Genomic DNA, 22,750 nt, shown 5'->3' with positions numbered 1-22,750 from the left:
TTCTAAACCCATCAATTTAATAGTTTCTAAGGTATCTTCTAGCTTTGATGCATTTTGGTTCTCCAATTATAAACAGCAAACTGCATACAACAGTACCGCCTCAGGAGAAATCCAGGGAGCTCATACACATAGGCCTGGCCTTGTAGGTGCTCAGTAGCTACAGAGAGGATCTCTGCATGAATGGAAATATGATTTTATTACTCTTTCACTCAGGAAATAAAGACAAGGCTAGCACTACAAAGCTGCCAGAAGGAATGTCAGTGCCTGGCTGTGCTCCTTGAAGCAGCAAGATAAAATACCGGCTCCCCTCCTTGACTGCAAGGGCCTTGAGGCAGGGGCCCCCCTGTCAAATTTCAAGTTTCCAGTGAACATTCAAAGACACCTTATATATGCAAGAAAAAGTGTTGGGACAGATGCTGAGGCTGCAGGAGTTAAGAAATCACGCACGCCTCCCTCTAGGGGTGTACAATTCTGGAGGGTGAGACAGACCCCGAGGTAGAAAGGCAGGCAGCTAAAGCTTCTCCTAGCCAGGTACGGTGGCTCACGCCTGTAATCCCAGCACTTTGGGAGGCCAAGGTGGGCAGATCAACTGAGGTCGGGGGTTCAAGACCAGCCTGACCAATATGGAGAAACCCCATCTCTACTAAAAACACAAAAAAATTAGCCAGGCATGGTGGTGCATGCCTGTAATCCCAGCTACTCACAAGGCTGAGGCAGGAGAATCGCTTGAACATGGGAGGCAAAGGTTGTGGTGAGCTGAGATCATGCCATTGCACTCCAGCCTAAGCAACAAGAGTGAAACTCCATCTCAAAAAACTAAATACATAAAAAATAAAAAAGTAAAGCTGCTTCTACAGCACTCATTCATTAATTTGTTGAGTTACTACTTTATTCTCTTCAGTATACTCACCATGGAGCACCCAGGGTGACCTTATAAAAATCAGATCACATCACTTTCTGAAAAACGCTCAATGGCTTTCCTTGCACTTGGAATAAATATGAAGTCCATATACAACTTGCAATTAGAGACCTGCTCCATCTGGTTCTGCCCACGCTTTCTGCCCGCCTGGCCGTCTCACCCACTCCATGTGCTCTCTCCACAAGGCCCCATTTTTAGTCTCATCTAACCTCACAAGCTCTCTGCTGCTTGGAATTTTTCACAGCCATTCCTCTGCCTGCACTGCTCTCCTCCCTGCCCATTGCCCGGTGGGCTCCCTCTTATCCTTGAAGTTGTAGTTTAAATGTTACCTCCTGCGAGAATTCTCTGACTGCACTAAGAGACTCCCCAACAGTCTCCATTTCAGTCTGCTGTCCATTTGTTTTTTTTGTTTTTTTTTTTAATTTTTTAAATAGCGCTTTTCCCAACTTGCAATTCCATTAGTTACCTCAATCAGAGTCCCAATAGGCAGCAGATGGTACAATCAGAGTAAGATGATTTGAGGACGTTTTATAGAGGTTTGTGCAGGAAAACCATAAAAGGTCTTGCCATCATCTGGGGCTCACAACAGCCAAGCTGTTCTCACTCTTAGACGCTCCCCAAAATAAGTAGAGAGAGCGTTACTGGAACCCTGAAGGACAGGAAGTCTGGTGGGGTCAGCTTCCCTATGAGGAGCAGCGACCCTCCTGTAGGTGAGGGACAGGGTCACCTGGAGCCTGACCCATGCTCCTCCCTCCCACACCTCCTGTTGGGGCACTCCATTGGTCAGAGCCAGCCCAAAGGCAGAGGGCAAATGACCTGGGCCATGCCCCTATAGAGGACACAGAGCAGCTGGCTAAGGATGGAGAATAGACCCAGAGGGACAAGCAGAAGAGTCCCGCACAGGGCTGTCCTCCCCGACAGAGACCGTCCAGTCTCTGCCATTAGATTCCCAGAACCCAGCCCAGGGCCAACGCTTAGACACTCCACTAATACGTTTTGAATAAATGAGCACATGGATGACTGGGAGGTACCCACAACTATTTGTTGTGTGGCCAGTGGTTAGGTTAGGGTAAAGATAATTTTAAGAATTTAAGATGTAACTATGATGCCTCAAAATACACAGATAAAAAAGCAAGGGACTTAGAAAATCACCAAACATTTCACCCAGAAGAGTCCTAACTGTCCAGGCCAGGCCAAGAATGAGAGACCAAAGTCTCTGTTCCCTGGTCCCGGTTTCTTCAGTCTCCCACAGGGCTGGCCTCTGGACAGCAGGATGGATGCCATTTACTTTCTAGGAGGGGCCTGATTCCCCTCTGCCCTGTTTGCTTTGTGGGCTGCACACTCTAGAATGAGCCACAGGAGCCAGCTGCTCTGAAATGCCTGTGGTCGACTACCCTTGATATCCGCCAGCTTCTCAGGGAGGGCTCTCAACTGGAGGTCGCTCATGGGGTAGCAAAGCCCAGGCTCTGGTATAAGACTCACCCGGGATCAGGAGCCAGCTTCCCCACTTCCTAGCTGTGTGACTTGGGGCAAACCACTCATCTTCTCCGAGCCTCTGCTATAAAATGGGGGCAGCAGAAACTACTTTTCAGAGTCATGAATGATGTATGTTAAGTAGAAAACAGCAGAGACTTATTAAATATGTCAAATACTGTTTTTCATAATGTCCTAGCAGGAAAGGACTGTGCCTTATTCAACCTTGTGTCACAGGGCCTCCCACAGTGTTATAGTTTCAAAGACACCAGAAATAATCCCAAAGCCTTTTCCACCCACTCCCTGGTACGGTTTGAATCAACAAGGACTTTTAAGCTTTCATTAAGCCTTGTCCCCACTGAAAATGCAATGTCCCTCCTTTTTCATCCAAGGCTGTTAATCATTACCAATACCTTCATATGAATGAGTTTCCATGTTTTTCTACCGTAAGGATAGGTTCTACTTGAGGCCAAAGGGTGGAGTTAGGTACAACATAAGGCTACAGGATATCTGCAGTAGACGGCAGTGAAGGAGGCCCTCCAAGAGACAAGAGGGGTGAAGATTAATGAGACCCACGGTACCATTTTGGTTTAGGAATGGTCCAGAAAACTAGCCTTGAGCTGGTTTTTAGTCAAGACTATGTAGCAGAAGTCTCCAGAGGACCACCCCATATCTGTCCACGTGGAAACCATTGATCCAATGTGATTCAGTAAACACTGAGGATCTACCCAGTGCTGGGCCTGGCCTCTACTGATGCAATTCACGCTGTAACTCAAGACTTTGCCCCTCTGGAGAAGGAAGTAGCCCACTCTAAGAGCAGAAGGTGAGACAGCCTGGATTTACATCCCAACGCTGTTGCTTCCTGCTGTGTGCCTCCCACACTCAGGGCTGGCTTCATGGGTATGCGGTCTGTGCAGCTGTACAGGACCCCAAACTCAGAAGAACCTCGCTGTGGCCGGGCGCGGTGGCGCGTGCTTGTAATCTCAGCACTTTGGGAGGCCAAGGCAAGCGGATCACGAGGTCAAGAGACCGAGAGCATCCTAGCCGGCATGGCGAAACCCCATCTCTACAAAAAATACAAATATTAGCTGGGTGTGGTGGCATGTGCCTGTAGTCCCAGCTACCCAGGAGGCTGGGGCAGGAGAATCACTTGAACCTGGGAAGCAGAGGTTGCAGTGAGCCAAGATTATGCCATTACTCCAGCCTGGCAACAGAGCGCAACTTCGTCTCAGGAAAAAAAAAAAAAAAAAAAAAAAAAGAATCTCATTGCACTTGCTTCACCCTCTTCTGTCACCATCTTGAAACTCTTAATAGCTTAACAATGGCTGTGCATTTTTATTTTTCACTGGGCCTTGCAAATTCTGCAGCGTCTCTTCTACATTTTATTTACTCTCTCTGCATCTCTGTAAAAAACTCATTTGTAAAACTAGGGTGACAATATTTACTGGGAAGATGGTGGAGGGATTCAACGAGATAGCGCGTGTGAAGCCTCCCCCACAGCAGCTGTGCTCCTAACCCTTATTTTCAAAATCTCACTTGATCCTCCCCACAGCTGTGTGAGATCAGCCCCGCAACCCATGTCATGACATTAGACAAAGGAGAAGCTGAGACTCAGAGCCACTCATCCTAGGTCATAGAATAAACAAGAACAGAAACAGAGTTTGAACTCTGCTGCTGCTTTCTCATAGGGACCCCTTCCATGCCCACCCACCCATCTGGCCCAGACGACCAAGGGCCGTGGGGGTTGTCTTGGGCCCACACTGTGACTGGCAGGACCTAAAGGGTCAGAGGGCATCACACTCACACTCCCCCTCACTCTCATGGAAAGGGACTGTATTTTCAGCCAAGGAGGGTCCCACTCTGCCAGACTCTCAGGCCCCAGTGGTCAGCACCCCACCCTGAGCCTCACCTTTCGCAGCCTTGTTGGCTAGGATTAACCCCTTCTCTGCTTTATTCTTCTTCTTCTTCAGCTTCAGCCCAAACATCCCCTTTCTGAAAAGAGCAAACAAACAAAACAATAATAGAAACTTTGAGTCATTCAGACATATTAGGAGAAGGTAGATACATAAATATACCGAACTCTCCTGAAGCCCATCAGCCTCCTCATCCACCCAGGATGGGGGCAAAAAACAAGGGTCAGGGGCACCCAACAGCTCTCCAGGGAGCTCTGCTTTTGCAGAAGACACAAAAACCCCACCTGAATTGGAATCTTGAGGTCCACCTGGAATTGCATGTGGAGAGGCAAACTGAATACTAATAACACTAGCCGAAATTTGTTTCTCCTGCCTCACCAGGCACTCTTACAGGCATAAAAAAGCAGTCACGTCATTTAATCACCACAGCAACCCTCTCCTGCCCATCTTACAGATGAGGAGCCAAGGCCCAGAGAGGCTGGGCAACGTTTCTAAGATCACACAGTTCTGAACATCAGAGCTACCATTGGAACCCAGCCCTGCCTGATTTCAAAGGCCAACGTCTAACCACAGGGCAGCCGCAGCCTGTCCGTTACCTTCAGCAGAGTGAACACCATCACCAGACTTGGGCTCTCTTGAGACCAAGGTCAAGAAGGCCTGGAACTTCCTGAGGTCACACCACAAGAGCTCAGTTCAGCCGGCACATGGCACATGCCCCAAATGTCCACTGCTATTATTGTTACTGTTAACCATGCGCAGGAAGCCATTTCTAATCCTCCTTCTCTTCTCCGCCCACCCCCAGATGAAGTCTTGCTCTGTTGCCCAGGTTGGAGTGCAGTGGAACGATCTCGGCTCACCGCAACCTCCACCCCCTGGGTTCAAGCTATCTTCCTGCCTCAGCCTCCTGAGTAGCTGGGGATTACAGGCACCCAACACCATGCCTGTAAGCCTCCTTCTCATTGCATGAAGCTCCCAGTCTATGGTCTCTGACAGACAAGAGCATTCCTAAGGCTCTGCCAGCCTCCTACATAACCCCTTTCTGAGCTGAAGGGCTGCTGAGAACAGGGCTCTGGGGCACTAGGAGACAGATGTCCACTCAACTCATTCACTTATTCTATTCACTTTTTTGCTCACTTATTCTATATACGCCCTGCGTTGATTCAGATAAGGAATTAAGGTGCCACCACATCAGTGCTGTCTGAACAGTGGAGTGAGCTACTTTGGGAGGAAATGAGGTTCCCGTCCCTGGAGGTGAGCAAGCAGAGGCCTGGGCACCACTGTTAAAGGATGTTGTAGAGAGGACGAGCATCAGAAATGGGGACTGCCAAGGGAAACTCAGGGGTCCTTTGAGACCCTGAGATATATTACGATGAAAAGAATGAACTCTGAAAGCACCCAGATACGGACAGGACCCCTCATTCCTTGGGCAAGTCCAGTATCTCTCTGAGCCTCAGTTTCCTCCTGTGTATAATGGAAATAACTATTCTACAGGATTGTTGTGAGAATAAAATGAGGTAATGCAGCAGAGCACCTAGGACAGTGTATATACAGAGTGCTAAATAAGTGCCCTTCTTGGAGGTAACAGTTTCTCCCTTTGATTTGCCATCATCCTCTGATAAGAACATCATCCTAAGTCTCCCAGGAATCTCTGGAGAACATACACAAGGTGGACTTCCAATAATAGTTTTCACTGTTCTGTTTTTAAAGGGTAGCTCCCAAGCCGGAGACCTAAAGCTAGTACCTTCCCAACCCCGAATCGGCATTTGTGGTCCCTAGGTGCTCTCTGCCAGGATCAGTTCACAGAGGCAGAATCCAATGTTCCTGGAAACCCGGCCAGTGGGCTCTGGAGACTGCTTGAAGCAGCTAAGTGACTCCCATTCACAAATAGGGAGTTTCTAATAATAAAAGACAGTATCTACCAAGGGAGACAGAAGGTTCCTTTCGGGAGCTGACATTCTTGCCACGGCTAGCCTCAGCATTCTGAGTTCTCCAGTAGTGAAGCTAGTGCCTGAGGTATTGGGGCGTGGCTGAAGATGCTGTCATGAGCAGGGGAAGAGGAAGAGATGTCCCACCTCTTACAAACAGGCATCCCTGCCCCTCTGAAGCCAAGAGTTCTGGACCCTGCTGCTAGTTGGAGTTACCTAAGAAAGTTTATAAAAATACTGATGTCTCAATCCACCTTCAGAAATTTTTAATTACTATAAGGCAGACCTGTGTTGAGAAGCAGAGGTCTAGGCACAGCTCAGGTCCCCTACAGAGTAAGCCAAATAAACTTTCAGGAATGCCCAAAAGATTTACAACCAGCTTGGCCCTCTTGGGTGGGCTGATGTTAGTATCACAAACACACAAGGTTGTTTGCCTGAAACCGTGAGTCAGTCATCAAGGGCACACCCAGCATGACTCCCAGCATGAAAAGACTTCTTGATGAAAATTGATTTCTTCTCCACAGCCTTGCGACATCAAGCAGTAAGTGGCAGCATGGCTCACTAGCCCAGAACAATGGTGCCACTGGCAGATCGGGCAGTAGAAAATGAACTAGAGACACAGGGCTCAGCTCAGGCACCTGCCTGAATTCATTGTTAGCTCTAGAATTTGGGATTGGATACTTAACTCAGATGCATATTTCTTCCCATGTGACACAAGGACATTTTTTACCCAATTCACAGGGTGATATTAAAATAGGAAACAATGTTTATCAAGTGTAAAGCATGCTACAAATTGTCACAATATTGATAACAAGGAAAGGTGAGTTTAAAATTTTTTACACTTGTATAAAGTACTCACTATGTGCCAGGAACATCATTTTACACACATTATCTCCTAGGATCCCCACAGCATACCATGAGGAAGATGATATTATTAACCTTTCTGACAAATGAGAGGCTTTCAGGGTTTCCAGACATTGTATTGGAATCAATCACCAAATCAGGAAGACTTACCTGGTAAGTCCCTAAGACAGCTGCCACCATGTCCCCCACTTCCTTTACTTTGCAAAGAATTCCAGCATGAGAACCCTACCACTTCACAAAAAGTATGGGGCTTTCTGGTTTAGGATCTATTGAATATCCTCCCAGGGTCATCCCCAAGATAAGTCAAGAGATATACAGGAACCCCCATACCAACCTGGTCTCCTCAGGGTGAAAGCTACTGCGACTCCGATATCTGTATCCAAACAATAAGAGCATTAAATGAGGCACGTGTTAGATTTGCTCAGCACATCTGTTCTGGTGGCATTACTCAGTGTTTAACCACAAGGCCCGCACTGCAGAGAGGCAGCCAGCCTGGCACAAGAAAGAGGGGCTGGACTGCGGGAGTGTGGGTCTCATGTACGCCACTTTCCAACTACGTCACTAGGGCTGGACATGGAACTTCTCTGAGCTCCAGGCTCCTCTGCTGTTCCTCTTGTTCAGGAAGTACCCATAAGTTTAGTTCTGCTTTTTCTCACTGGGATGTTACACAGATGACCTTATTGAGTCCTCATGCTGAACTATTAAAAGCTTTACAAATAGCTAATTTAATGTCATGTCCATGGCTCAGCAGAGTCAGGATTAGAGCACTGCTCACAGCCAGAGTTGCCATGTGTTCTTCCACTTGTGTCACCAGATTCCCCTTCTGGAATCACCTTCTCTACCTTCACTGCAGAATGGAGGCAGCTCAGGCCAAATGGCCAAGCACTAAGTTACTTGTGTCAACAGCATGGCCAGTACTGGCCCATGCTGCTCTCTTCACTACCTAAGAGGGCTGAGGATGCAGGTTACCTGTGCACCTCACCTTCCAAACCCAAAGCCATAACACCCAGTACAGAAAAAATATATAAATTAAAAAAAAAATAACCTTTAGCAGAGTTGTGAATTTATGTGAAATCATTACACACTTAAAAAAAATTATGTATTTAATGAAGTCTTTTCATCCAAAAAAGAAATTTGCATATAATGAGGTCTATCTTAAAACACAACAAAATCACAACATTTTTCCATTATTCAAAGGTTATCTGAAAAACCTGTAGCCTGCTGGAAAATTCCTTCTTGAGGATGTCCTATCTAGGTACTCATCTTGCTTTCTAAGACTAAGATATGTTCATTAATGGCAGACCACTACACATAGAAACCGTTGTGATGTAGATTTCAACAGAAATTGTTAAAATATAAATCCATGTGATACCCTGTCTCACCATGCTTTTAGAACTTCTCTGTCCCCTCATGATCTTCTCATCAAAACTTACGTATTGAATGTTCTGTTTCATCAAGGCAATGATGCCCCAACTTTGGCTACACATCTAATCCATATAGGGGTAGCTTTCTAAAACTGTGCTCCACACTTCGCCAGATACCATCCTCAAGAGTGTGATTTCATCGATCAGTGATAGGAGCAAGGCTTGGTGGTTTTTAAGCTTCCCTGGTGATTCTCTCTAATGTGCAATGGGTTACAAACCCTGTGTTTAAGTAAATAGTACCAATGAGCTATCCTCTCAAAGAGAATTGTAAAGAGCTATCCTCTCAAAGAGAAATTGAAGGGAAATTTAAAAGAATTTTTTGGCCTGGCATGGTAGCTCACGCCTGTAATCCCCGCACTTTGGTAGGCTGAGGTGGGCAGATCACCTGAGGTCAGGAGTTTGATATCAGCCTGACCAACATGGAGAAACCCTGTCTCTACTAAAAATACAAAATTAGCCAGTTGTGGTGGCACATGCCTGTAATCTCAGCTACCCGGGAGCCTGAGGCAGGAGAATCACTTGAACCCAGGAGGCAGATGTTGCCGTGAGCCGAGATCATACCATTGCACTCCAGCCTGGACAACGAGAGTGAAACTCTGTCTCAAAAAAAAAAAAAAAAAAAAAAAAGAATTTCTTAACCAAACTGGATGATGAAATTTATTAAATTCAGCAGAGCCTTTAGTAGTCACATTTGGGTAGGCTGCACTTTATAATCCAACTCCACTTCCCTTCTGCTCAACCCCAACCCCTATAATTAGCCCACAGAATTGGTTACCTTCTCTACTTATGCATAGGATGAGCTCAGCCTTGGAGGAACAGAATCCTCAGGTTTAGGGGAAAAAGCACAATCCTCTTTTGGATCAAAAATCTCTCAAGCAAGGCTAATGGCCTGAATGGATGGGCCCTGGTTCCCAGTCTCATGGGAAGCAGTTCATTCTTGCCTACTGTGTTTCGGAATCCTCTATCTTGTTGTGATAGTAAGTGGATGTTTCTGTGTTTGGCCCTCATTTTGTACTTTCCAGTCCCCTCAACCATTATAATGAGATTCAAATATCACAATTCAACAGACAGTGATTGGGAATCTCAATAGTTCACCTTCAAGAGTGAGCTGAGCCTAGGAAATACACCCCCAAGAATGCTAATTAATTCCTCTTCCTGTGGCTTCTCTGAACCAAGAATGACTCAGGAATAATTCAGAACCACACCATGTAAAGCCCATCCCTGTTAAGCCAGCCTCTCATAGCCCTTCAGAGAAATTGCTAAGTGTTCAAGAGCAAGACAGCAAGAGGGCAAGGCTGCAGGACTGCCCCAGGAGAATGGAGGCCTTTTTCTTGCATGCTTCCTGCCCGCCCTTGGGCATGCCAGCAGTGCCCATGATAGTAGCCAACCTCCAGGGGTTTGGGGATCTTTTTCAGTCTGGGGTCACTGGCCTCCATCTTCTCCTGCTCCTCCCCCTCTACAGCTCAGCATCAGCACATCGCACATAACTGAGCGGGTTACAATGCCAGAAAAACAGAGAAACAAACTTTGGCAAGTCACATCAACAATGCAGTACAGTTAGGGCTGCTAGATGCCCACACTGCAGCCTAAAACTTCCTCTTGCCTGGGCCCCCAAGAAAATGGTTCATCTTTCCTATTCCATCTTCTTTATATCCCAGCTAATCAAAGCCCTGCTCTCCACTCTCCTAAACATGAAGAATCAACCTTTAAGCCAAAAATAGACTACAAACAGCTTCTTAGCACTTGGTACAAGCAGTTCTTTCTCCCTTTGTCCCAGCATAAATGAAGTTCCAAACTCCCATCTTTTTTAGGCTTTCTGCTTTTTCTTCACTCCCCAAACCTTCTTCCTCCCATGCATTGCTTAATTATCTTTTGGTAGAATTATTAGAGTATGGCATTGGGTTTACAGTCCTCACTTGGGAAGGGCTAAGGTCCAAAGCTCTTATTCCCATGTGGTCTTTCTTCCTTTGGGTCTGCCTGCCCACAGAACATTTGAATTCTACTTTCTGCTCTGCTGTGCAAGTGGAAGTAACCACTGAGCAGGGCTTCTCCTTCCTGCAGCTGGGTGGACAAGTCCATCTGATTCAGAGGGAAGCATTTGAAAACCAATCTGGACTCCAGTCCCAACAGCTTTCTCCAGTTGAGCTTCACCAGCAATCGAGGTAATATTTTGATCCCTATTTGATGCCTGGGTTTCTTTCTCAATTGGTTCTGAATGTCTAGGGGAAAGAGAAGGGTATGGTTATAACCTCAGGAACACCAATACACTGACTCATAACAGATTTTATTACAAATAGGAATCATTAAACTTCCTAAACTTCCTAAGAGTGGATCTATGAAATTCCTCTGAACCTCCTTTTTGTTAATGCTGTGAACGCTGAAGATAGGAGAATGGGTGCTGTGTTAAATTAAATTACTGCCTTTGCTGCAAGGTTCTCAGAGCTTTGTGCACTGTGACTCTCTAAGAGGGGGTTGTTGTATTCAGACTTTTCCAAATGGATTTGAACGCCACACCTTTATCATTAAATACCTCTTAATATCTTCAAGAACACTACTTAGGACTTCAGAGAAAGAGAATCCTGGCAACTTTTACTGTTCTTTTTTCTTTTGAAGCTTTCCTGAGATGAGCAATGATCAAGTAAGAATGACTGGGGAAATAGAGGAACCTAGGACATCTCTCCCATGCGTTCCCTCCTGTAGGTCCACATGGCTCCTGGTGCTAGTTCAGACTTAACTGGACTTTCTATTCCTGTTCCCTCCCTCCTGAAACTTCCATTCTGCCACCATCTTTGCAAACCAGAGGAACAGAATTTTCTGAATCTGACAATTTTTACAAGTCAGCATCACACCAATATCATATCAGTACACAATGAAAGTTGTCCTCTGATATTAAAAAAAAAAGGGGGGGGAGGTGGAGACAGGATGCCCACTATTTCCCTTCTATTCATCACAGCACTGGAGGCCCTGACCAATCCAATAATGTCGGTCTAGTTGAATTACTAACTGAATTTAGCAGAATACCTAAAAACAAAGTCAATATATGAAAGTAAGTTGTACCTCTTTATACCAAAAGCAAAGAATCATAAATTAAAATTTGAAATAAAAGATTTTATAATAGCATCAAAATTCAAAAACTGAGAAATAAGTCTAAGAAATATAAACAAGATCTATAACCTGAAATTACAAAATAAGATGAATATTCCATGCTTGTAGATTGGAAAGTGCAATATTAGAAAGAAGTCAAACTTCCCTAACTTGATTTGGAGATTATTTACTACATTCACTTTGTAAAAATTTTCAATTCATACACTTAGGATTTGTGGGTGTGGCTTTTTATGTTTATATGTTATGCTTCAAGATTTAATGTTTAAACAGCATAGCTCTTTAGACTGAAAGCCCTGGCTTCGAGAATCAGTTAAGCCACATGCTAATTATGCAACCTTGAGTAAATCCTTAACCTCTCTCTGCCTCAGTTTCTTCATTTATAAAATGGAGGATAAGTTATGTCTCTCTTACAGGACAATCATGGATATCAAATGAGATAACAGAGCCAACATACTGTTTGTAAACACTAAAGTGTTGTATTCTACACACATTAATTAAATCAAAAAACCAGCGCAACCTTCTATGAATGTCTCGTGGGGTTCTTCACAATATAGTCTCAGTTCATCAATGTAGCAATTGATCCTCAAACCCTGTACTCCAGCCTGAAGGACAGCTCCTCCTCCACTCATCGCATTCTCTTGTTCATGAACCACTGCCCACCCTAGGCCTTCCACTGAAGGGGACTTCTCCCATCTCTACTTAGCAACACCCAAATCTTTCTCCTAGGCCCATCTCAACTGCCTTCTTTGATGTGTTCTTCAGCTTTGCAATGGAGCCACAAGTCACTCACTCCTCTGGACTCCACTACCACTTTGTTCTTATCTCTACTGTATTAAATACTTACCACATGGATCATTACAGTTACTTGAAAAGACATCCTTCTCCTTTATTAGATGCTGAGCTTTTGAAAGCAACAATCATGCCTCGTTTACATAGGCATCCTCAGCATCTAGCACCATGCCTGGCACACGGCAAGGCTCAATGAATGTTGGCTTATGGATAGATGGATGGACAGATGGAGTCTATGGACAGAAAGCTCCACAAGAATTCAATGGAAGTGCTCTGGTCCTATTTAAAAACGTATCATATAACAAGAAAAGAGTTAAAATCATTCCAAGACTGAGAACACAGGCAGAAGATAATAATCCTAATACTCATCTTGGAGCTGGGGAGAAAAAGGAAATTGTTCACTCTAGGGCCTGAAAAACAATTTGTACTCTGTTAATAGAGCAGCAGCTCTGCCTGTCACCCAGCCTCAGTCTCCCTCCATTTCTTAAAATCACTTCTAATGCATCTTCTTTTTTCTTTCTCTTCATACCTAAACACCTTTTAATGGTTGGCTATTTCTCTACCACCAGTCCCTTATGGTCATTCAAAAAAAAGTACACAGAGCCTTGTTGTGTTTCAAGCACTGCACTAGGCCCTGGTACACTATCCCATTTTGGTCAAGAAGAGATGAAATAATAAAGTCACTTCCATGTCTGTCTTTGTGCAGAATGACTAGAGAAAACAAGTTAAGCTAAATTAGAAGTTGGAAAAGATTCAGTTGTTTGAATTGGGAAGGATTATAATCATCAAGCCCAGGGGTCTGCACCAAGGGTTCAGACGTGGGAGGAAGACTCAGTATATAATTCAGTGGCCCAGTGTGGACACCACCCCTCCTCTCATACCTGAGGGGATCCATTTTTATGTTTTATATATTAAGGAGTTTGAATAATATGTGAATAAATTTAAGTTTTAAAGTTTGAAAACCACCAATCAAAACCAACCTATTCAGCCCAGGCACAGTGGCTCACACTTGTAATCCTAGCACTTTGGGAGGCCAAGGCAGGTAGATTGCTTGAGGTCAGGAGTTCAAGACCAGCCTGGCCGACATGGCAAAATCCTATCTCTACTAAATATACAAAAAATTAGGTGTGGTGATGCATACCTATAATCCCAGCTACTTGGGAGGCTGAGGCAGGAGAATCATTTGAACCCAGGAGGCAGAAGTTGCAGTGAGCCGAGATTGCCCCAGTGCATTCCAGCTTGGGGAACAAGGGGAGGCNAAAAAAAAAAAAAAAACACCAACCTGAAAAGAAAGAACAAGTTCAAGATCATAAATCTGTTCATGGGAAGAGCTAGCACTTCTGGATGTTCATTTGTCCTGTGTTTAGCCACTAGAAATGTGAAGAACTTAGCAAGCATGAACCCCACCATACAATGCTTCCTCTCTAAACTAGGCCAGGTGACCTCTGATAAAAGACACACTTTGAATCCCATTCAGTCAAAAATGGGCTTTTTCCTTCAGCAGAGTTTTACTTCAGAAATACTACACATTATATACAATGTTCCAAGGGGTTAAAAGTCATAGCCTAATTATTTTTCTGTAGATACTTTAAAAAATAAATATGAAAGGAAATTCATATCTGTTGAAAGCAAAAGCAGTTCAATGTTGAAAATGAATGACTACGTTATTTCAAACATGGCCCGCAAAGGAGTTTTCTTTACATGTTTGAGTTCTTTAATAGCTTCTATAACCAAAAGGAGAAAAACTATACTTCACTCAAGCTGATTAGTTCCAAGAATAAAAACTTTAATTAGCACAGTCAAATGATGCTCTCTAAATCAGTTAAAACTTGAAATATAATGAGGCAACTCAGTGCAATTGCTCACAAACAGCTTCCAATCATCCATACCTTAGATATGACTTAAAAGTCTCCACCAGAAATTTATTGCTTCAGTTTTCATCGATGTCTCACATAGAAAAAATAAACCTGAAGTCTCATCTGTCAACCCATTCAATCAAACATAACTTTGAAGGGACTTTGGAGAGGCTTTATAAAACAACCTATCTCAGGAGCCTGTTGTGTGAGATTTACAGGACCCCCAAAACAATAGAATTCCATCAAACCTTCTCCCCCTCACAGCACCAAGGCTCTGCTCAGGTTACTTATAAATTACTTTTGCAGAAGCTGAAGTTGGAGCCTCTTGAACAGGAGGAGAGCTCTGTCCTGTCAACTTGTCCAGGAGTCACTATCCTTGGAATTTCAGCCTCATCTCAGGGTCAAAACGTATTGAGTCCCAAACATACAGGGTTTCCCAGTCCATCCTCTTGGCCTTAACTCAGAAACACGAAAGGAGGTCTAAAGTCACACCTGGTCTCAGGCCTTGAACACAGGAAACACTAAAGATTTGCTACTGATGATGATAAACTCACCAACTGCACAATGAGGAACACTTCATTGATCCCCAATCTATGATGGGAGCAAAATCAGAAATGGAGAAATCCATATATTGAGCTTGTACATAAACATGATGCAACACTCCCTGTACCTGCTTAAAAGCTCAACTTACAGAGAGACATGTGTCACGCATGTAAAACAAGAAGGATGGACCAAGAGCCTGCGTAGATAAATTGTGCCTACAGGTCCTATAGTCATACAGTGCTTTATGCTCCTCCAAGCACTTTGCCATATATGGAACCCTAGCGGAAGCCCTGTGAGGGAAAGGAGGCTGGCAGTATTTTCACAGCATACTGGGAAAGACACGGGCCCAGGTCTGGTTATCCTCTACCTCATATAGTTTGTGTGACCTAGAGCAAACTGTACAACTTCTCTATGCTTGTACTTCCTCATCTGTAAGATGGGTATCAAATAATACCTACTTCATAGAGTGCTAAGGGGAGAGAGAGAGAGAGAGTGTGTGTGTGTGTGTATGTGTGTGTGTTTATATATTTATCACTTAGCTCCTGGCATATGATAGAAAATAGCTACTATTATTATTTGAAGACAAGAAAATGGAGGCTCTGAGAGGTTAGACAGCTTGCTCAGGTTACCCAGCTATGAATTGGCCAAGCTGAGGGCAGAGCTGGGTCTTCCTGTTATTGACTGAAGCTTCTCCTACACCACACTGGACTGAGCCAATATACAGTTGTTCATTATATATTTCATAAAACGAATATATATGTGTTAAATATATACATTAAATATATAATACATAATACATTTATAATGATAATAAGATGCATGTATTTGTTAAGTATACCTAACACATATAACATATATTCATTCATTTTATCATTATTCAAGTTGCTCTCGGACAGTCAGAACAGCTGCCATTCACTGAGCATGTAGAATGAGCCATGCATTGGGCTAAAGGCTCTAGATACCTTTTTTTCCGCTTAATTCTCACATCAGTCATCTGAGTGGGGTGTTTAATCTCTTTTTCAGATAAAGAAAGTGAAGTCTAAAAGGTTAAGCAACCTGCCTAAAGTCTCAGGGCTTGGATCAAATCCTGACCTGTCAGATCTCCTCTCTATGCTACCTGCCAGATATCGATCACAGCCACCATTTTTCAAGCACCTAGTAAGAGTAGGGTACCATGCAATCACCAGTTACATAATGCAGAACACCACACCTCAGAGAGGTTAGGGAACCTGCCTAGAGCCACACAGCAGTCTGACACCAGCCCCTTTGTCCTCTGTCTGCATCTTCACCTATGACAACCCAGGTTTCTAAGGCCAAGCAAAAGAGTGGCATCTCCAAGGGCTTCCAGAAACCTAGACTGCAGCAAAGGGTGTGGGCAGAGTTCGGTAATGAGAAACAGAGCACCAGATCTCACCTGACCAGCAAGGCTCCTGACTGTGCCCAGAAGCACTTACACTCAGCAGCTTCCTGGACCCAAGGAGGCTGGGTCTTCCTTTGAATTGGCCAAGGAAGGGCAGCAACCACCACTGTCTTGGAAGAAGGAAAGCTCCCCTTGGGAATTCAGTGGCCCAGGGAACACAGCAGGCTACCTCCCAGGAAATGCCCTTTCTGTGTATGTACACCTGGCAGCCCCCTATCTCTGTTTAAAATTGAGTGTCCTCTGTTCAGATTGGCTGCCAGAGCCTGACTCTGATCAGCAAACACAGAAGCTCAGAGCAGATCTTGAGAGGAGGGGCCACCAATATGTTTTATTTCAAGTCAGAGGCAGGTAATTATAGGTCGATCAAGACTCAAAAGAGCCCTAGCTCCACAGTGTCAATGCCCTGGGTCCAGCCACCGTCCAGACAAACTTGGATTTTTAATCATGTTCACCCTCCCCTGCTCATGTTTTTATTGCTCACTTCACAATCATAGTTAACATTTACTGAGCACTTTCCTTCTCACAAGATCTAGCTACCTTTACAAGTGTTATCCTATACAAGCTCCATAGCAGCCTTCAAAGGTAGTACTGTTATTGTACCCAATGTACAGACAGCAAAACTGAGCCAAAGAGATGTTGGCAAGTGCTGGGATTTGAACTGAGGCCACCTGGCCCAGCAGCCTGTGCTCTCCAACCCTTCAGCCTGCTGCCTTCACTCTGTGGCTTATCTTTGGGATCTGCATTCTAAGGCTATCTCAAAGAGGTCAAGTTTACCAGGGAGAAAAATGAATAAAATAAGTCCTTTGGATAGGTCAAATAACTTCTGAAATCACCACCTGTAGTGAATTGAATGGTGGTTCCCCTAAAGATATATCCACACATTGAAACCTGTGAGTGTGCCCATATTTGCAAAAAAATCTTTGCAGATATAATCAAAGATCTCAAGAAGAGACTATCCTGGATTACCCGGTGGCCCCTAAATCCGATGGCGAGTGTCCTTTTAAGATACATAAACAGAGAAGACACACAGAGTGGAAGACCCTGTGAGGATGGAGGCAGAGACTGGAGTGATGCAGCCACAAGACAAGGAACAAAGGAGCCCCCATAAGCTGGAAGAGCCAAGGAAGACTTCTCCCCCATTGTCTTCATGATCCCGCCAACACCTTGACCTCAGACTTCTGGCCTCCAGAACTCTGAGAGGATGATGATGTTTGAAGCAGCCACGTTTGTGGCACATGGCCAAGGCAGTCCCAGGAAAGGAATACATTGCCCCTTGTTCGTTCCTCTAGCACTTCTTTACAGCGTCATAGAAAAGGAAATGCTGGGTGCTCTCCATTGTGCACCTTTGCGTTTCAGGTATGGTGCTAAGATGAGAAGAAGACCTGGCGGTGAGGGCTAGAGGCTACCCCTGTGGGCCACCAATGGTGCAGGAGCCTTTAAGGTGCAGAGCACTGTGGCGGGAGGCAGCCTGCAGTGTGGGGAGGAGTTAAGGAGAAGCTTCTGCAGGTACAGACTAAGCAGTTAAATAGTAGCTCATGCCTGTAATCCCAGCATTTTGGGAAGCCCAGGCGGGTAGATCACCTGAGGTCGGAAGTTCAAGACCAGCCTGATCAACATGGAGAAATCTTGTCTCTACTAAAAATACAAAATTAGTCTGGCGTGATGGTGCATGTTACTTGGGAGGCTGAGGAAGGAGAATCACTTGAACCTGGGAGGTGGAGATCGGGGTGAGCCACCGTCATGCCATTGCATTCCAGCCTGGGCAAGAAGAGCTGGAGCAAACTCCTTCCCAAAAGAAAAAAAAAATAGTAGCTCCCGAGGCAGCTTCATCAACTGAGCCATAATCCTCCACTCCATACATATTGTAAAAAGACACACAAAGGAAGGGGCCTGGGCTCAGGGGTTCACAGAGTGGGTTCCCTACTGCATCCCTCCCCCCATTTTCCATCATGATGGATTTGATTCCACTCAGAATCAAAGATGGTCAGAGTCATTGAATGCCAACCTCACATGTTACCACTGGGGGAAGTGATTATTTAAAAGATGAGGCTGTCCAAGGGTGCACAGCTGCTCATGACACCGCAAGAGCTGGACCCCTAATCCAGTACCTTTCAAGGTAGCCAAGCTGCTTCCCTCACCTGCTCTGTTCTTCACAAAAAGATCCCATGCCAACTCTTATCAGAGCTCAATAACCCCACGAGTCCAAAGCTTTCTGCATCTGAAGTTCAAATCCCTCTTCCCAGAATTTATTTCTCCTTTTATTTTTCTGCAGAATTATATCCTTACCATGCTGCTGCTGTATGTGATCCAGAGACAATACACATCACATCAACAGAAATTATCTGTTCACACAGGAAACATCCAATAAGGATTATTGATGGCACAGCACAGGGAAATACCAAATGGACAACTGTGTAGCCTAATCTCTCTGCTTCATGTCCTACTGTATCCCCGTGGTTTGCACTGCGCTGGCCTTACCACCTTCTGCCAGTGACTCAGCTGGAGCACGCTCCTTCCCTCCCTCCAGATCTCTTCGCCTGCTCCTCTCTGCTGGAATCCAAATGCCCCTCATATACCTCTTTCACTGGTTAACACTGTTCCATCTTTCATGGGCCTAACATCACCTTCTCAGAAAAACCTTCCCTGACCTTCCCACTTTCCCCACCAGACTATGCACGTCTCCTGCTCTATCTAAGCTCCCTGGTTTCCCAGAGCTTTTTCCTTTCATCACTCATCATAGTTTGTAATTTTATTTATGCAGTTTTCCATTACTGTTCACTTTAATTATTAGACAAAAAGTTTCATGAGGATGTGACTTGGTTTGCCCTTATCACCCCAGCACCCAGCATACAGTAGACATGCGTAATTCATTCCTAGGTTCATTCCACAAACGTTTATTGAACAAAATAATACCGAGCTGGTATAAATAAATGTACAAAAAGAAACAGACAAAACTGCCACCCATCAGGATATTAGAGGCAAACAGAAGAGCTACAGTCAACTCTTTGAGAAATTACCCCATTACAAATCTCTTCCATGCCTTCCCTTTCCCTCTTTCCCTGTGCTTGTTCTGTAAACATCTAGCCCTGACTAGGACGTTCCCAAAGCAGAGATGAGTTGGTAAAACTCAAAGCAGTCAATGCAAACAGCTCTGGAAAATAAACGTCAGGGGTAGGGGGTGATGTCCTACAATTACTTAGAATAACATTTGGGAATTTTCTTTACAATTCAATTAACATCCGAATTATTTTATATCCGCAAAATAGAGATCATATTGCAAAGCAAAAAGATGTGAAACTCTGGCCAGGCAGTGGCTCACGCCTGTAATCCCAGCACTTTGGGAGGATGATGTGGGTGAATTGCTTAAGGCCAAGAGTTCAAGACCAGCATGGCCAACATGATGAAACCCTGTCTCTACTAAAAATATAAAAATTAGCCGGTCATGGTGGCGGGTGCCTGTGGTCCCAGCTACTTAGAAAGCTGAGGCAGGAGAATTGCTTGAACCCAAGAGGCAGAGGTTGCAGTGAGCTGAGATCACATCACTGCACTCCAACCTGGGCAACAGAGTGAGACTCCTTCCCCCCCCACCAAAAAAAATGTGAAATTCTTCCCCTAGCCTTCTTCCCTCTGCCAGGAATAATACTCTTACCATGAACGGCTACACAGGACCCAGATTCAAGGGCAGATTACATCAACAGAAATCCCCACTATCCTCCCCCATGCTCTGCTTCCTGCCAGAGGAAACGCATTTCAGGGTCTACAATTGTTATCCCACGTACAGCCTTAGTCACAGAGTGTTTCCTTCGAGAACTCACAACACTTGTTATCGTAATTCAAACATTTGATGAGTGCCTATGAGATGCCTAGCACCGTGGCTGGCCTGTGGGAAATCCAGGGCAATGATGAATGAGGCAGTGCCTCGGGGTCAAGTGCACAGTGCCAGGCTAGCAGCTGATACACCTGAAAAGCCTCCAGCCACCCCTTCATAATAGTCCTCTGTGTTTCTAGAATGCTTTCTAAATTGCAAAGAGCTTTCATTTGTAGCTGTGTCAGGTAGAAAGGACAGGTCCCTCATTTGATAGAGTAACTGTTTAGGTTCCAGAAGCCTTGAGTGACTTACTTTAACAAGGGGTACAACTGGAAATAGGGTCACGAAAATATGCCGCTCAATCTCCAGCTGCAGGGAGCACACTGACTGACAGCCCCAGCTGCTGAGCCTTCCTGCTGGTCACTGCATCACACCGAGGCCATGCATCCTATGGCTAAGCACAGCAAGCAAACTAACTCCAGCCTCTTCCCGCAAGATGTGGGACTCCTCTGAATGGGCGACTTGGGACATAAGACTCCCCACCAACCTATAGGAAACTTTTTTAGAAGATTCTTCCTATGCAATTCTCCTTCCCTCCTCCTCTGTCACAGGCATCAGACCCACAAAGCCTAAAGGCCCTTCTTGCTTCTCCTGCTCCTTCCCCATTATGCTCCCCAAATAACTCTCCAGCGCTCCAGTAATGTCATCTTGGAACCTGCTTCTTGGAGGACCAAACAGCACTGTAATCCAGACCTTGGGATTCACAAAAAGACCTTCCACTAATAAAGAGGCTCCATTTTGAATTGCATTTTGAAATCGCCGGAGTAAACCTGGTTTCTTAGGACTCCTTAGACTCAACAATATGTAATAAAATTCATCAAAAATATAAACGTATCACAGAATGTCATGGTTCCCAAACTGAATGGACAACAATTTAGCTCACCCCAACGGAGACTGGAACATTAATTTTTCACAGACCATAATTTGAGACATGCTGCTAAGCTCCACCTTCCAGCAAGTACAAACCTATGCTTCTCTTGGCATTGCTAAAGAGCCTCAAAACGGATGGTTTGATATTTTCTTCCCCTGCTATGCCCAGATGGATGTGCAATACAATTGCGGAAAAGCAAGCATAAAAAGAAGTGACACAGGCAACGCTCAAACAATGTACTCTTCTCTTGAAGAAGAAAAGCAATTATCCTTTACATTACAGCTTTGTTCCTATTTTTAGAAAATGTGATGCTTTTGAATATTTGAAATAGGCATCATCATCTTGAGTCAGGAAAAGGCTGGGTGCTGTGGCACACACCTATAATCCCAGCACTTTGGGAGGTCAAGGCGGGTGGATTGCTTGAGTTCAGGAGTTTGAGGCCAGCCTGGGCAACAGTGTAAAACCTCATCTCTACTTAAAAAAAAAAAAACAAAAAAAAAAACATGGCGAAGTGTGGTGATGGGCACCTGTAGTCCCAGCTACTCAGGAGGCTGAGGCATGAGAATCGCTTGAACCTAGGACGCAGAGGTTGTAGTGAGCCAAGATTGCACCACTGTACTCCAGCCTAGGTGACAGAATGAGGACCCGGCTCCTCCAAAAAATAAATAAAAGTCAGGTAAACTCTATAAACTTTTAAACAAGCAACAGATTGTAAGTTATCTATAAGTTAAAACACTGGGCTTATTATTGTAGACATTACCCAGTAGGTTATGTTAAAAATTGTTCCACCAGACTCGGTCTCAAAAAAAAAAAAAAAAAAAAAAGGGTGTCATTTAAGAGTGAGTGGAGGCTGATCGGGGGAAGAAGGCCGACTAGGAACAGCTCAGGATTGCAGCTCCCAGTGAAAGTGCAGAAGGTGAGTGGACGCCGCATTTCCAGACGGATTTTTATTGCCCACAGACCAGGAGATTCCCAGGCAGAGGAGCCCCATGGGTCGCCAGCTCGGCTGTTTCGGCCCACATGGCTGCTTTGCCCACGCCCTGGTGAGGCAGTTCTCCATACAAAAGACCCTGGTCCAGGTGCCCTCTTAGCTGGTATTGGAGCCCTGAGATGGCAGAGTCGCCCATTCATCTGAAATAGCAAGCCAGGCCAGGAGATTCCTAGGCAAAAAAAACACCAGGAATCTCAGTGCCACTCTTTCAGCCAGCTCAGTGAGTCGTGGCATGGGAGATACCAGCGTCTTTTCAACAGGGAGAGAATGGACCATTCAACAACAACAAAAAAAAAAGGCTCTGCGTCAGCGAGTGAGATGATCAGGCTCGGCTGGTCCCACCCCCTCCCCACACACACACAAAAAAACGAGTAATTGAAAACGCTCTGGGTTAAGAGTTTCACAGCAAGCACAGCTGAACCCGGGACAGTCCGGCTCTGTGGGGGAGAGACGTCCGCCATTACTGAGACACTCCACCACTACAGAGGCAGTCTGACCATTGCTGAGGCAACCCGCCGTTGCTGAGGCAACCTGCCACTACAGAGAGAGTCCGCCAATACAGAGGCGGGCCACCATTGCCAAGGCAGTTCTAACTACACCCATAAAAACAGGACTGCAGGGAAGATCACACGGCAGCTGGGTGGAGCCCACGGCAGCTCAGCAAAGCCTCTGCAGGCAGACAGTGACTAGGCTGCCTCATCGCTGGGCAGGGCAGCCCTGAAAAAAAAAAAAAAAGGCAGCAGCACAACAGAAACTCATAAATAAAGCCCTAACTCCCTGGGACAGAGC

At 45.1% G+C, this 22,750-nt stretch overlaps 1 protein-coding gene across 1 annotated transcript in view; it reads right to left on the bottom strand.

Moving 5' to 3' along the window:
- Positions 1 to 4,381, bottom strand: part of FER1L6 (fer-1 like family member 6) — a 157,818-nt gene extending 153,437 nt beyond the window's left edge. The window contains exon 1 of the mRNA XM_017530746.2: positions 4,302 to 4,381. Coding sequence (XP_017386235.2) covers positions 4,302 to 4,377 — 76 coding nt within the window. The 5' untranslated portion in view covers positions 4,378 to 4,381. The remainder of the gene's footprint in view (positions 1 to 4,301) is intronic.
- Positions 4,382 to 22,750: the final 18,369 nt, after the last annotated feature.

The sequence above is a fragment of the Cebus imitator genome, unplaced genomic scaffold (genome assembly GCF_001604975.1).
Source record: "Cebus imitator isolate Cc_AM_T3 unplaced genomic scaffold, Cebus_imitator-1.0 Scaffold68, whole genome shotgun sequence".
In the NCBI taxonomy this organism is placed as follows: Eukaryota; Metazoa; Chordata; class Mammalia; order Primates; family Cebidae; genus Cebus; species Cebus imitator.
Note: the sequence above shows the minus strand (reverse complement) of the source record. Positions and strands in the feature narration are given on the sequence as shown.